This window comes from Parasteatoda tepidariorum, chromosome 5 (genome assembly GCF_982258835.1).
Source record: "Parasteatoda tepidariorum strain Cologne lab strain chromosome 5, Ptep-v5.0, whole genome shotgun sequence".
Classification (NCBI taxonomy): Eukaryota; Metazoa; Arthropoda; class Arachnida; order Araneae; family Theridiidae; genus Parasteatoda; species Parasteatoda tepidariorum.
Window position 1 is genome coordinate 42,727,037 of NC_141759.1, and position 14,123 is coordinate 42,741,159.

General features: G+C 31.9%; 2 protein-coding genes across 2 annotated transcripts; both read right to left on the bottom strand.

Moving 5' to 3' along the window:
* Window positions 1-2,098: 2,098 nt before the first annotated feature.
* LOC122270507 (uncharacterized) lies at window positions 2,099-4,578 on the bottom strand. The gene is made up of 2 exons (XM_043048091.1): window positions 3,900-4,578; window positions 2,099-2,277 (listed from the first exon to the last, which is right to left on the bottom strand). Exons 1-2 carry the CDS (start codon window positions 4,576-4,578, stop codon window positions 2,099-2,101), a joined length of 858 nt encoding a protein of 285 aa, XP_042904025.1.
* Window positions 4,579-5,595: 1,017 nt separating this feature from the next.
* Window positions 5,596-6,132, bottom strand: LOC139426538 (uncharacterized). Its single transcript, XM_071185786.1, has one exon. The coding sequence runs from the start codon at window positions 6,130-6,132 to the stop codon at window positions 5,596-5,598; it is 537 nt and encodes a 178-aa protein (XP_071041887.1).
* Between the last annotated feature and the right edge of the window lie 7,991 nt (window positions 6,133-14,123).

A 14,123-nucleotide genomic window follows, 5' to 3' on the forward strand; every position in this document is an offset into this window, starting at 1 on the left:
CTGCCAGACCTCACAGCATACGCTTTGTTTTTACACAATACTTTAAATTTAATTGGTCTAAATTTTAATGTTTTCTATTTTTATCTCTTCGGCCATTTAATCCGTAACCTTTTTACATTAATTTTTAATACTCTCACCATAGGGAATATCATTCTATAATTTATGTTTCAAAATAATTTTTAAGCAATTTTTTGTTGATCAATAGCCTAAAAATCAAGATTTAATTTTTAAAAAAGTTGAAAATTCTGTATATATAAAATTCTTTTTACCCTATTTTAAACTTTTTTCATCATCAATAAATAATTAAATAAATAATATTTAATTCATCGAAATTCCAAATTATATTGTATATCTGTATTTCTAATTTTTCAAAACTCTATGCACCCTCTATTTTGGTAGTGATAAATACGAATTTGAGGGGGAAAAAAGGTTTGTTTTTTGAGAAAAAGTACGTTTTTTCGTCAAAATATTCCGCCATTATAACCAAAACTTTCGGTCCAAACTTTCAACCGCCCTTCTGACAAAACTATTGGGACAATATTTACCAGATTGTGTCAACCCCCTATATTTTGAGAGTTCGTAATACGAAAAAAAGGTATATTACCCTTTATAATATCCTCAGAGAAAGTAAGTTTTTCGTGTATGATTTAGTAACTTAAAATATCGTCTGCTCTAATAAATTAGCATATTTAAGGACACACCATCCGACCATTAAGATTGAATTAGAACGTGAAGATTCAGGTTTTTTTTCAGGGTGGTCCGTTATCTTTCTTTCTATTTTGAGAACTGTACAACAGTTAACTGTAACCACGGTGGTGGCGGAATTAAATTCTGATATACAACTCTCAAAGTTTTGAAAAAAACTAGCTATAGTTTAAAGGCTATTATGGTTGAAAAATCAGTTACTCTAATGTTATGGTATTGTGTCTCGCTTTTCTTCATAACTTAGGAATGATTGATTAAACTGCAATAACTGAAATGTTATAAGCCCTCAATCTAAAGACAAACATGTAATATAATATGGAGCTTAGATGAATTAAATATTTTTGATTAAATAATTTGTCAATGATAGAAAAAAAAATTGAAAAGTATTGTATAAAATTTATTTTTATTCATAATTTTTAGATTTTTTAAACCAAATATAGATTGAGTCCTAAAACGTGAAGGTCCGATCGTAAGATCAAAAGTTATTCAAGTTGTTTCATTTTTTTCCCTTGCGCATTGTATTTATTTTAAAATCTAACTTCGAGATGTTACCGAAAGACTCCAAATCAAAATCCAACCAAACGTTTAACACAGATCAAATTTATAGCTTCAGAATGGTTAGCCGTATTTTAATTTTGCATTGTATTATATCAACAGAAAAAGAAATGAACATTTGGCATAGATAATGAAAAGTCGTAAATTTTTCTCATAGGTAGTAACTCATTTACATGAAGAATCAACTGGAAGTCATGCAAGGCTGCCAACTTTCTACACATTTTGTAGAAATTTATTCTCAAACCCACGATCCACTGATATTATAGGTACTATCCACTGAGGATATTTTATGTCAACACTGTGGTCGGGGAAAGCCGGGTGCGGAATTCTACTCGATCAGCCATCGCTTTGATTCGAACCCGGTTAACCTCATTGGGAGGCGAATGCTCTATCCCCTGAGCTCATTCAAAGTATTTTGTCGAATCCGGAGCAGTTAGTCTGATAATGTAAGTTTTGTGGCAGTTTAAGTCCAAATTCTATTCAATATAGTGGTTAGTGGGATGTAGTACACTACTGGCTACAAAATTGCTACACCAGGAAGGTGACCCACCACGAACGTGAAATTTGCAGGATGAATAAAGCGTGGTGTGGTATGCAAATTATAAGCTTATCAGTGCTTTCATGCAAAGCACACCTACAATGTGTATAAAAAAAAAAGGAGATTTGACCGTAAGTTTCTCATACAGAAATTGAATTTGAGCGTTGTTCTTGGGTAAAAAAGTTTTTTTATGCCTTGTGCAAGAAGGAGAAATGCCTACCAGCACGTGTGTGAGTTTGATCGAGGTCGAATTGTGGCCTACGGGGATTGCGGTTTAACGTACCGAAGTATTGCCACCACTCAGTCAATCACTACTGTCGATAAATTGCGGCATAATGTCGAAGCTGCATGGAATGCTGTACCCGTCCATGCTATCCAATCTCTGGTCGACTCGATGCCCAGGAGAATAACTGTTGCCATTGGTGCCAGAGGAGGCTGCTCTGAGTACTGATTCCTCAGGATCTCTACATCCAAGCATCCTGAAAATTTAATCTCTTGTTCTTTCAACTTTAATATATGTGCCCAATAAATATCATCCTGTTATTTGCATTCCTTTCTGGTGTAGCATTTTTAATGGCCAGTAGTGTATTATAGCCATTTTAGATACATTTTAATTTGGATATGATGTAGGGATATTTATGCCAGAAAAATAAATAAAATCGTTTGTGAAAAATTGATATATTATGTAAATATCATAACGAGCATGGCCACATTACGAAATTATATAATAAAGTAAAAAAATTCTCTTAAAAGGATCAAGAGAATCATTCTCTTAACATCAATAATTTCTGTTGAGATATTTATACAATCAACGGTTGTGACTGAGAGGCCAAAGCTCTCAGTCCGTTCGCCAATAATTAAAAATTAAAAGTAAATGAATTGTTCCCAACAGACAGTTAGGAGCATGGGAAGAGGTCCATGTTTGGAGATTTATGGAAGCGTGACTTAACCAAAAATAAAGCCAACCCCCATAATCAATAATTGGGCGAAAGCGAATCGCCCCAAACACTGTGCGAATTAGTATAACCATGCCTCTTGTGGCATCACATTAAGCATACATAACGTTCATCATCTGTGATGTTAACCCCTTGCATTCTGATATCGCCTCAGAGTAGCCATCTATAGTAACCACCCTAAGATTAAAACTCTTTATAGCTTAATAATTAGTAACTACATTATTTAAAGAATTTACAAAAACCCCACTGGCTACTAACTACAAAGACTAATTAACACAAACTGAACACAAAGACATGATGAATGGGACAGGGTACCCAGATAAAGCACACTGCTAGGACTACTTCACGAATTGGTAAATATTAGCCTTTTTTCATATAATTTTTTTCCAACCATATATATATATATATATATATATATATATATATATATATGGTTGGAATTGCGCATAAGCTGCAAGTAAATAAAACTCATAAAATAAGTTCAAAACAAAGATAAAACAAAGGAAAATTACAGACATATGAAAAAAGGGGGAAAAAGAAAAAATAATAATAAAAAAAAAAGAAACAACTGGGGGGGGGGAATAATGTTAGAATGCACTATTAGATTGTAATATTAGATGCAATGTGGATGTAATCGTGTGGGCAGATGAAAAAATTATATCTTTTATTTCCGGATTTTTAAAAAAATTTTATCCTTTTTTTTAGGATTTTTTTTAATTATATTTTTTTAATTCCCCCTCCCAGTTGTTTCTTATTTTTTTTTTTATAATTCAATTTCTTTTCCCACCTTTTTTCATATATCTGTAATTTGTAATTTTGTAATATATATATATACTAGCGGACACACGTCTTTAATTGGAAAATTTCAAATTTTTTTGAATAAGCTGTAACAATCTGGATTGTTTTGATGCAAATTTTTAATAAAAAGTTATCATATTATCTAACGTCATTACATATATCTAATCACAATTCGACCAATCGATAGCGTGTGAGTATGTGTATTGTATACTATCAGCGAAGTTAAATGTAGAGGTTGTTTTAAATCGAAACTTAAACTTATTTTAATTAAAGGTAAAAAAGTGAAAACTTAAACTATTTTATAACAGATATATTTTTCAATTAAAAAAAAACTTAAGTTATCGTACCAATCTTCAATCTCAAATTATAGGGTGGCATTCCAGGTAAATCCAGTGAATTTAAAAACTCGGCAGGATAGTTGACAACTTCATCAGGATCAACAACAGTGTCAATCGATTTGAATGTAATTTCACTACCAGGCAATGATTGTTGTACTCTAAAATTGATTGCGTCAACATCTAAATTTTTTGCGGTTAAAATAGCTCGCTCACGCAGCCATGCATGATTAGTATAATTATGTGGCAAATCTGGAAAGATACTTTTTATTAACTCCTCTTTGGTAGGCACCATGTTGCAAAAATTCTGTGGGAGTCGAATATATTGTGTATCTTCATACAATTGAATTTTACCATTGCCAATGTCTAACAGTTGTTCAGAGAATCTTGACGCAAATGGATCATTTTGAGGTTGAACACGCATATTAAGAGTAAGGCATAATTTACTGACACTTCGCCACAGATAAGATTCTTTCAAACATACGTTTATTTCGTCCGCATATGTCGCACGTGGAATGACGGGTAATGTTTGTCTGAAATCACCTGACAGCAGCAGTAGAGCACCACCAAAAAGCCGAGTATTATCTTTGATATCTTTTAGGGACCTGTCGAGAGATTCAAGCGAATGCTTGTGGGCCATTGTACATTCATCCCAGATAATAATTTTACATTTTCTCAAGACTTCAGCCATGCCTAAATGCTTCTTTATGTTACACATTGCTTCTGGATTGGTATGAATATTCAAAGGTAATTTAAGTGCTGAATGCGCTGTCCGTCCACCATCAAGTAAGGTTGCTGCAATGCCTGATGAAGCAATTGCCAATGCAATATGATTTTGAGATCGAATGCGCGCAAGTATTAGTGAGATGAGGAATGTTTTACCAGTGCCACCTGGTGCGTTCAGAAAAAAAATCCACCTTGTTGTGCTGCAATTGACACGTTAATTTGATCATATATATTTCGTTGCTCAGCAGTAAGCAATCGTTCATTGTTGGCAACAAAAGTAGCCAGAGAAGTCATATCGAACTGGTGTTCACGTTGAACGTCGCTGATGATGATATCTGCTACTTGGCGGATTGGCGCTGGCATGCCAAAATTTATGAGCAGCATTATCGAAATAAGAATACAAATATCCTCAATCATTATTAATGCCTCGTTATATATTTCTGCGGAGAATTCAATACTGAGATTTTGATTAGTAATTCTAATCCGATGCAAAATATCCTCACTCATTGAGTCTTTATTTTTATTCCACAGAGCAGATGCTTCAGACGGAAAACACGTTGTCAGTATTATTGAAAATAATTGACGAATTTGCTGTGGAGATGAGCTCAGTGCTGCATCTGCAAGTGAGAGGTCCCAATGGTTATCATCCTCCAATAAATGTAACTCACGACACGCATCAAAGAAAGTACCGTATAAAGTACCGTTGACTTTTCGCAAGTATTGGAAGGATGTCGGTTCAGGAACGTTAACCTATAACAAACGCAGAAAAAAGCATTCGCGTTGCTTAGGATGAACTGTATATAATCGTCCTAAAGTATTAGTCATAACTATGTCGGCAAATCCTGGGAATGGAGTGCCTCGTTTCCGTAGTTCCCAACTTTTTGATCGTTTATTCCATGTAAAAAATTTAGGAACATCAGTATACATTAATATCTTTACAAATTCACCAACAATATCTTGTCGATTACAAAGGTTGAAAAATTCAGTAAGAGTTGTTTTTTGGAGCTGTTAAAGCTTGTTGTTGTGCATTCTGTTCTGTGAAATAAACACGCTGTACATTTTCAAGATGCACAGCCAAATGTACAACAGCAGGATCTCTTTCATGTATAGGAAATGTAAAAATTCGCCAAATAGCTTCATTACTACTTATGTATCGTCCCATTTGATAATGTGTTATTTCGTCGTTCTTATTTACATTTTGAACAGCAAATATAGCTTTATCACTGACCTTATGAACGTACTTACAAATGTACTTGATAGACTTCACCGAACTGCATAACTCAACGTTTATGTGTGCTTTATAGGCTTTGCACAGCAATGGTGAGTATGGAACCACCCAGCGATTATCGATGTCAACTCTTACACCTTTTGATAGACGCAATTCATATGATTGACCGCCATTGTCTACATCTCTACGACGGTAAGATGGATAACCATCGATATTGGTGATAGTGTCAGTTTGACATGGTTTAGGAAAACGTTTCGTACATTTTCCATTATCCATAGATGGTGACATCATGTTGAGAGAACCACATGGACCATTATATGGACACATGGATATTAGTAGTCACAATGTCAACCAATTCTTGATCAACATTCGGATTTGGAATTTCCGCTGAAATAATTTTCTCAATTTCTTCTGGGCGTACTTTGTCCACCAACCAAATCAAAATATGCGCATGAGGTAAACCTCGTTTTTGCCATTCAACAGAATAAAGCCAACATCGTGTTTCACCAAAAACCGAGTGATGTGTAATCAATTTCATCAGAGATTTCAATTTTTGTTTGAACACACATGCAATGATATCATGGCGATGCATCGATGTTTGACCTGATAACAGCAAATTTTTAATTTCATCCCAGTTTGGATTACACGTAAATGTGATAAAGAGATCTGGTCTGCCGTATGCGCGTACGTAAGTCATGGCGTCTTGAATATATTCTTGCATATGACGCGGACTACCAATGTATAATGATGGAAGAATATATGCGGTACCGATGTTGTCGATATCATTCGTTGCATCTACGTTACCGATTATGGCGTCACGCAAATGAATGTACTCCTCAGAACGAAGTTTCGCTTGATTAAATTTTATATAACACAATCTCTCACTTTCGATTTTTACATACATATCAACAATGTACTGATGAAATAGCTGTCTGCATCGGAGAATGTTATTATCTTCATTTTCACGAATCATCAACCGGTATGCGTAGAAGTTTATCGCACTAACTTTCTTGATTAGTTCTTCACCTGTAAATAAAACTATTTATAAGATAAACAGAAATAATTGGTTAAAAAAAAATTATGAAATAATCTATAAGTTGTGTCTGTTGTTGGATACCTTTGTTTAATATTTAAATGATATCCATCTTCTCCTTCCCAAAATAACAACGGATATTGCAGTGCGTCGTAAGAACGATGATTGTCTTGAATTATTTGTATTGTATTATCTCTGCGTTGTATGCGAATATCTCGACGTTCACATGGGTCACCAACTGCAACTTCATTAACAGTTGGAACATTATATGTGCCTGCGTGCTCTCCATAGGGCACTTTGTCTGCTTTAATAACAATGGCGTAGTTGTCGTTTTGTAGTCTGTTGGAAAGAGTCTTGAACAATCGGTTCAATTGGTTATGGTTTTGCAAGAACGTTTCCAAAATGTCCACAATTTCTCGTTCCTTCATCTGCTCTATATGGTTGTATACGCATCGTGTATGAGTTTGTTGCTCCTCATCGCCCATAAAGTAAATTTGTAAGAATTTTGGATCGACATTAGGCATTGGAAGCAATGAACCAATTTGGTGGTACACTTGACCTTGAATCTTAAATGTAGATTCAAAATTACGATCATCCTAATTATGAACAATTTTTGTTGCTCCAAATGATGTCATTTGAAAGCAAGAATTGAATTTACGAATTTTCCTCAAGAACAATTTCGATTGAGATGCGGTTCCAGCTAATAATGTTTTCAAAGGTTTCGGTGGTGAATTTAATGGTGGAAGTGAAACGTTTCCAGATGCGCAACATAAACCAGCTGATTCACCTTTGTACTTTAAAGCATGACAATATTGACACTCGTTGTCCATACTGCCGATTAAGATTAGTGCATGTGACGAATAGTCTATTTCAGGGTCATATTCAAACGCAAGACGATTAATTGATGCTCGTATCAATGCTCGATTATCTTGCATTCGCCGTTGGTTACGTTCTCTGTTTTCGTTCGTCGCTCGTTGGCGTGTCTCTCGTTGTCTTAATGCATTTGCACGAAGACGTTGATTGCGTTGCTCTGAATTTTCATTTTCACGTGAAGATGCAACTGGATTTCTTGAATTCACATTATCCGTCAAGTGTTCTTCAACTGTTCTATTCAATCGACGATCATGGACCAATTGTGCGTTTCGAGTACGTCGACCAATATTTCTTGCGAAGACGTGGCATTTCTTTGTAAAACAAAATACTGCAAAATAGTACATAAAAAATATGAGTAATTTATTGAAAACGATATTTTAATTAAGTAACAGGACTAAAAAGATTTATTGTACCGAATTTTAGATAAAAAATGGGTAATTTTATTTTTTTGCTTTTTTATATTTAATATTTCAAATAAGAAATTTTAAATAAAAACAATTGAAAAAGTTTTATATGAAATCAATTAGCTTCACAAATAAATTTATAGGTAAGAGTGGTTGTTAACCAGCGCACGTAAAATTTCGATCTAAAATTATACAAAATACTCACTTCAATTCCGCAGTGAATCTACAAAATGTGTAGTTTTTTACATTTTTAAAATGCACACTTCAAAACTCTTCAAACACAATAATGACACGAAATTAACAATTCTATTCAACGACTCTTTTTCCTGCTCCCTATTAAATTATATGTGTATCAAAACAAACTAAAAAAATATTTACAGAAAAACAAAAGTTTTATGACTTTTATTATTTTTATGCTAGTGAGAACCAAAACAGTATGAAAATGAATGAGGGAAAACTTGATCCTACCACGTGATTTCCCGGCCAATAAAAATGTAGCGTTAAACGTTTAACGCTTTCTTGTTGGAAGTCGCATAAGAAGTATAACTTTTAAGAAGTAGAATTTTTCCCACTCAATAAAAAATTTATTAAAGAAACAATTGAAATTGGGCCTAATTGTGAATCTAAACCATTCTCGAATCCTTCTGAAGGTACACAGAAAATTTCATTTAAATGGGTCCAGCCGTTTAGGAGGAGTTCAGTGACAAACATACACACAGAAGAAATATATATATATATATATATATATATATATATATATATATATATATATATATATATATATATATATATATATATATATATATATATATATATATATATATATATATATATATATATATATATGTATAAATAAATAAATAAATAAGTTTCATTTATTGCGCATAAGCTGCAAGTAAACAGAGCGCATTAGATAAGTTCAAAATGAAGATAAAACAAAGAATATTATTTAATATTCATTATATATTACTATTTATTATTAAATAAACTTATTATCCCCCCCCCCTTTTTTTTATATACGTCTATAATTTTTTAGTATGCATTGCAAACAAATATATAGAATCGAAGTTATTGTAATATAAATGTGAAACAAAACGGCTATCTTTCGAAAACAGCCATTCCTCTAGAACATTCTAGATATGTGAAGACAGTGTTCAGCGCTTCCCTTCCTTTTGATGCGATGAACCGGAAACAATTTCCTTTTCAAGTGCACTTCCTTCCGGTAACGGAAACTTCCGGCTGTCTGATTTTATGAGAACAATTTCTTTTGTGTTGTTTTTTTCTATTATTATTTTATGTTGTTATTTTTTTTCCTTCTGGTTTGTGTCCAGTGTCTATTCAATTTAAAATAAAATTTAGCCGTTTGAATTTCTTTAAACTGAATTTATGTTATGTATTAAGCGTGCCTGTGTATTCCAGAATGTATACAAAAAACCGTTTATGTATTAAAAATGAATTCTCTAGTTTCTTCGCGGTTTTTATTACAAAGATAAGGCATACGCCTAAAAGTAGAAACTGAATTCATTTTTATTTATTTTTCTCCATTTAATTTACATTCATAACTACCGCCATGTGTTACATTTTCTATGATGTATTAGGTTTGCCAGAAAGTACGATTACCTATACTCCAATGCAGAAGGTTCTTTAAAATTAAAAAAAAATGGTGTGGTATTAACCATTTTGCTCAATGGTAATGTTCTTGCTACACATAGCATATATGGCTTAAAGAGCATGTGCATACATGCTCTAACTTGTAATGAAAGTATACAGCAGAACTAAGCGATGGATGTGATATATACATTTAAGGGTAAATGCCTTACCACTTTTTTTATAAAGGCAAATTTTCGATAATTGTCTGACATAGCGATATCATATGCGAGCAGATATTTCCTGTTGACTTAATAAATTTTTATGATGAGCACACACCATCCAACTATTACAGTATGTCTGTATTTTCAGAAATCAATTTTTCTTGTGTTAACAAAAGCAATATATTAAACCATTTGTGCCTAGCATCTTTATAAATGGTCGACTTATTTTTTTCAGAAAAGAGAATTCTGGTAATATGAGCATGGCTGTCAACTCTACCCGGTTTTCCCGGAAGAATTTATTTTTATTTAAAGTGATGTAGAAACTAATGTTATTCCATTAAACATTTTGAATTATATTAATATTTTAAATGAGTTTGACTACCACTACATTTAAATAATTGCAATAATTATATATTAGCACAATACTGATTTCATACCTGCCAACTCTTCCGGATTTTCCAAAAGATTTTATTTTCATATTTAAAGTGGTAGTAATTGTATACTTAATTTTTAAATGATTATCATCACCACTATTCTTACAAAAATTAGGCACATATACTAATAAGCGTTACTATCATGGTTGTTAACATAAGTTTTCTCAAATACAACGTATTTGTTTGCTTAAAATTGAAGTTTTAATTGCATTTTAATACCACTGGGAAAAATGATAATGGAAGAGATTAAAAGTTGGCAGGTATGTGATTTGAAAATGAAATATGACCTAAAATAAATAAAAATAAATTTCGTTTTTTGATAAATGATTTAACACTTGGAAAATCCATTCTGGTGAAGAGAGAGAATATTTTAGTAGATCTGTTTTCCGTAATAATAAATTTTTAAGTAATAATGCAGAGATGCCAACTGCTCCAGACACGCCAAAATAATTTAAAAAACGGTAAATAACTGCAAAGTAAATTTTGCAAATAATTGACTATTTTTGCTTGCTTTTTAAAATGGTATAACATGACTTAATTAATTACTATAAAGCGGCGAGTTATGTAAGCCTACGAATTATTTAGAAATGGTGGTGGATGAAAATCTACTAAATTGAATTTATTAAACCAAGAATCATATTTGATAAACTACCACTTTAAAACATATATTTGCTGTCCGGAGCAAGTTGGCATCTCTGGTTATGCCTACTTTTTAATAGAGTAACCAGTAGATGAATGTTTTAATGTTGCATTTTATATGATACTTATAATTTTTGATATGTAGTGGTGACAAAATTACTTAAAATGAAAAATACTGATTTGAAAGTAACTTAAATTTCGTTACCACTAGAAAATACTATTTCACAAAGCGGAGCAAATTGGCATCCCTGTGTTTTTCTAAAATTCAAATGATAGATAACCGAAAGAAATATGCAGACAATAACATAACACACAATTAATTAAATAATATGATACATAAACACTACCACTTTTTTTACTTAGGTTATTATATAGACCACTTTTTTTAAAGTTGTTATACAGAAAAATAGATCTCGTTCATCTCTTTCGAAGAAGAAGTATTGGGGTTATCACTGCATAGAAACAGAGATTCCTACTTGCTTCGTTTTGCAAAAAAGATAATAATAATTTCTAGTGGTAACGACATTTATGTAAATTCTAGTTTAGTATAATTCATTTTATTTAATTTTCATCACTATGCATCAAAAATTCAAAGTTCCATAAAAATTGCCCCTTTATTGTAGTTATCTCATGGTGAAACCGAAAAAACATGAGAGCAATTATCCTCATACTATGAGTTTTAATATTTAAATTCTATACCTATTTAAAAAAATTTTGTGGAAAGTGAAGCTGTTGGTATCCCTGCATAGAGATATTAACTACTACGGATTCTCTGCAGTTTCAAAAAATATTTTTCCTAGTGGTAAAAGGGATATTTTTATTTCAATAAACTAGAATTGAAAAAAGTTTGTCCACCACTAAGCACAAGTATTTAAACAAACACATATAAGGTCATACTGACGAATGCTTGAGCTCTAATATTTTTTTCTAAAAATATTCTATTTGCTCTAAAAAATTATTTTAGTTCACTACCACTGAAAAAGTTCTCAACAGCCTCAATTATGTGCAGCTTTTGGCTATATATAATAGTGAAAAATAAATGTATAAAAAGACAAACAGACCAACGCAGTAATGCAAGACAAAAACTAAGAGAGTTACTTTTTGTGAAGAAATTAAATTACATTAAAAACAATGTTTTAAAATAATTAAGACATTGTTTAATTATTTTAAAGTAAAAATTTATTCAAAAGCTATACGAGCTTGTATAGGATAAAAGAACTATATAGGATAAAAGGTTTATATAGGATAAAAGACAAAAATGATAAAAAACTTGACACAAAATTCAGAGGAATTTTAGTTCCGTCTGAAAACATATGAAGACCATACCTCATAGTAAAATTGGCCTTTTATAAAAATTTAGATTTAAAGAAACGCGTTCACCAAATTGAAACAGAAATTTTTGGATCATACTATTGAATACAATGCAGAAAACTTGAATGATATATCTCAGTATCTTGTACCAAGAACAGAAATGCTTTAGATTGTCTAAAGCAGTGTTTCTTAACCTTTTTAAGCCGCGACCCAAATTTGAGAATTATGTTCATGTCGCGACCCAAAAAAAAGTCACAATTAGGCTGAGTAAGCCACAATGACTTCTTCTAGAAGGTGTTAGTATTACTTATTATTACTAACTTTTTTGGTTCGACTCAGCGCGACCCAAGAAATATGCTTCGCGACCCAATTTTGGGTCGCGACCCATAGGTTAAGAACCGCTGGTCTAAAGAGTAGATTTTCAGAGATATAACATAGTAAAGGCTTAAGAAATTATATATTTGAATCAGATGCTTCTAAATTTAATCTGAAATACAAAGCAACAAGAACAACGAAATACAATCTCTCTTTTTCTGAATCTATGACTATTCTTTTTTTGTCTGCCGTTTCATTCGGATTTTCCGGAAGAATTTATTTACTCGTATTTAAAGACATAGTAAAAATTGTGCTTTTCTTTTTCATACTTAGATTTATACATTTAATCAAGATTGATTTTAACAATCACTACAATTGAATGAAATAAACATACAAGAGCATATAACTATATAAAAATTCAGAATCAGATGTTTCTAATTCAATCTAACTTATAAGTGTTCTTTTTGTGTCTGCCAATTCATTCGGCTTGTCCAGAATAATTTATTTACTCGTATTTAAAGTCATAGTAAAACTCGTGCTTTTCTTTTTCATACTTAGATTTATAAATTTAATTAAGATCGATTTTAACAACCACTACAATTGAATGAATTAAACATAAAAGAGCATATAACTATATAAAAATTCAGAAACAGATGTTTCTAAATTCAATCTAACTTATAAGTGTTCCTTTTGTGTCTGCCAATTCATTCGGCTTTTCCAGAAGAATTTATTTACTCGTATTTAAAGACAAAGTAAAACTTGTATTTTTCTTTTTCATACTTAGATTTATAAATTTAATTAAAATCGATTTTAACAACCACTACAATTGAATGAATTAAACATAAAAGAGCTTATAACTATATAAAAATTCAGAATCAGATGTTTCTAAATTTAGTTTAAATTAACTTACTTAGTCTAGCTTAGTCTAACTACATATTAATGAATTAAACATACCAGAGCATATAACTTCTCCAGCATCCATAGCCTACATCAATAATCCAAAGCATCAATAGTCTATAGCATCAAATACAATACCAATACTGATATCCTGACCTACGTTACCTCACGTTGACAATCAAACTACAGCCATCCACAGTTTACAGCAAGTTGCTACTTATTATTTTCCTTTTTCTTTTAGTTATTCAAGCAAGGTGCTTGATCTCCAGTACCAGCCACCCCATAGACTGCTGAACTCAAACTGTTTTTTATTATAATTTTTCTGTAACATTACATGATGTATGATATATGGGCCTTCTGCTCGCCCAGGTGCCTAATTTTTATAAATATAAAGCATATAACTGCATGATAATCTTCGTTAGCAAGAGTAAGCTTTGGCAAGATGTTAAAGTGTTTTTGCCTGTAATGAATTTTTCAATTTATATTTACTGCTGCTTTGAAAAACCATTTTTTGAAAGAGCCAAAGTTTGCAGGAATGTGGAAAGCAGTAGTTGCTGCGATCTAT

What these genes read in the sequence shown, in the direction of transcription:
- LOC122270507 (XM_043048091.1), bottom strand. Translation starts at nt 4,578, where the DNA reads ATGGCTGAAGTCTTGAGAAAATGTAAAATTATTATCTGGGATGAATGT. An exon ending in TAATTTGAGATTGAAGATTG is followed by an intron (nt 2,278 to 3,899) that starts GTACGATAACTT and finishes TTAAATTTTCAG; the next exon opens with GATGCTTGGATGTAGAGATC.
- LOC139426538 (XM_071185786.1), bottom strand. Translation starts at nt 6,132, where the DNA reads ATGATGTCACCATCTATGGATAATGGAAAATGTACGAAACGTTTTCCT.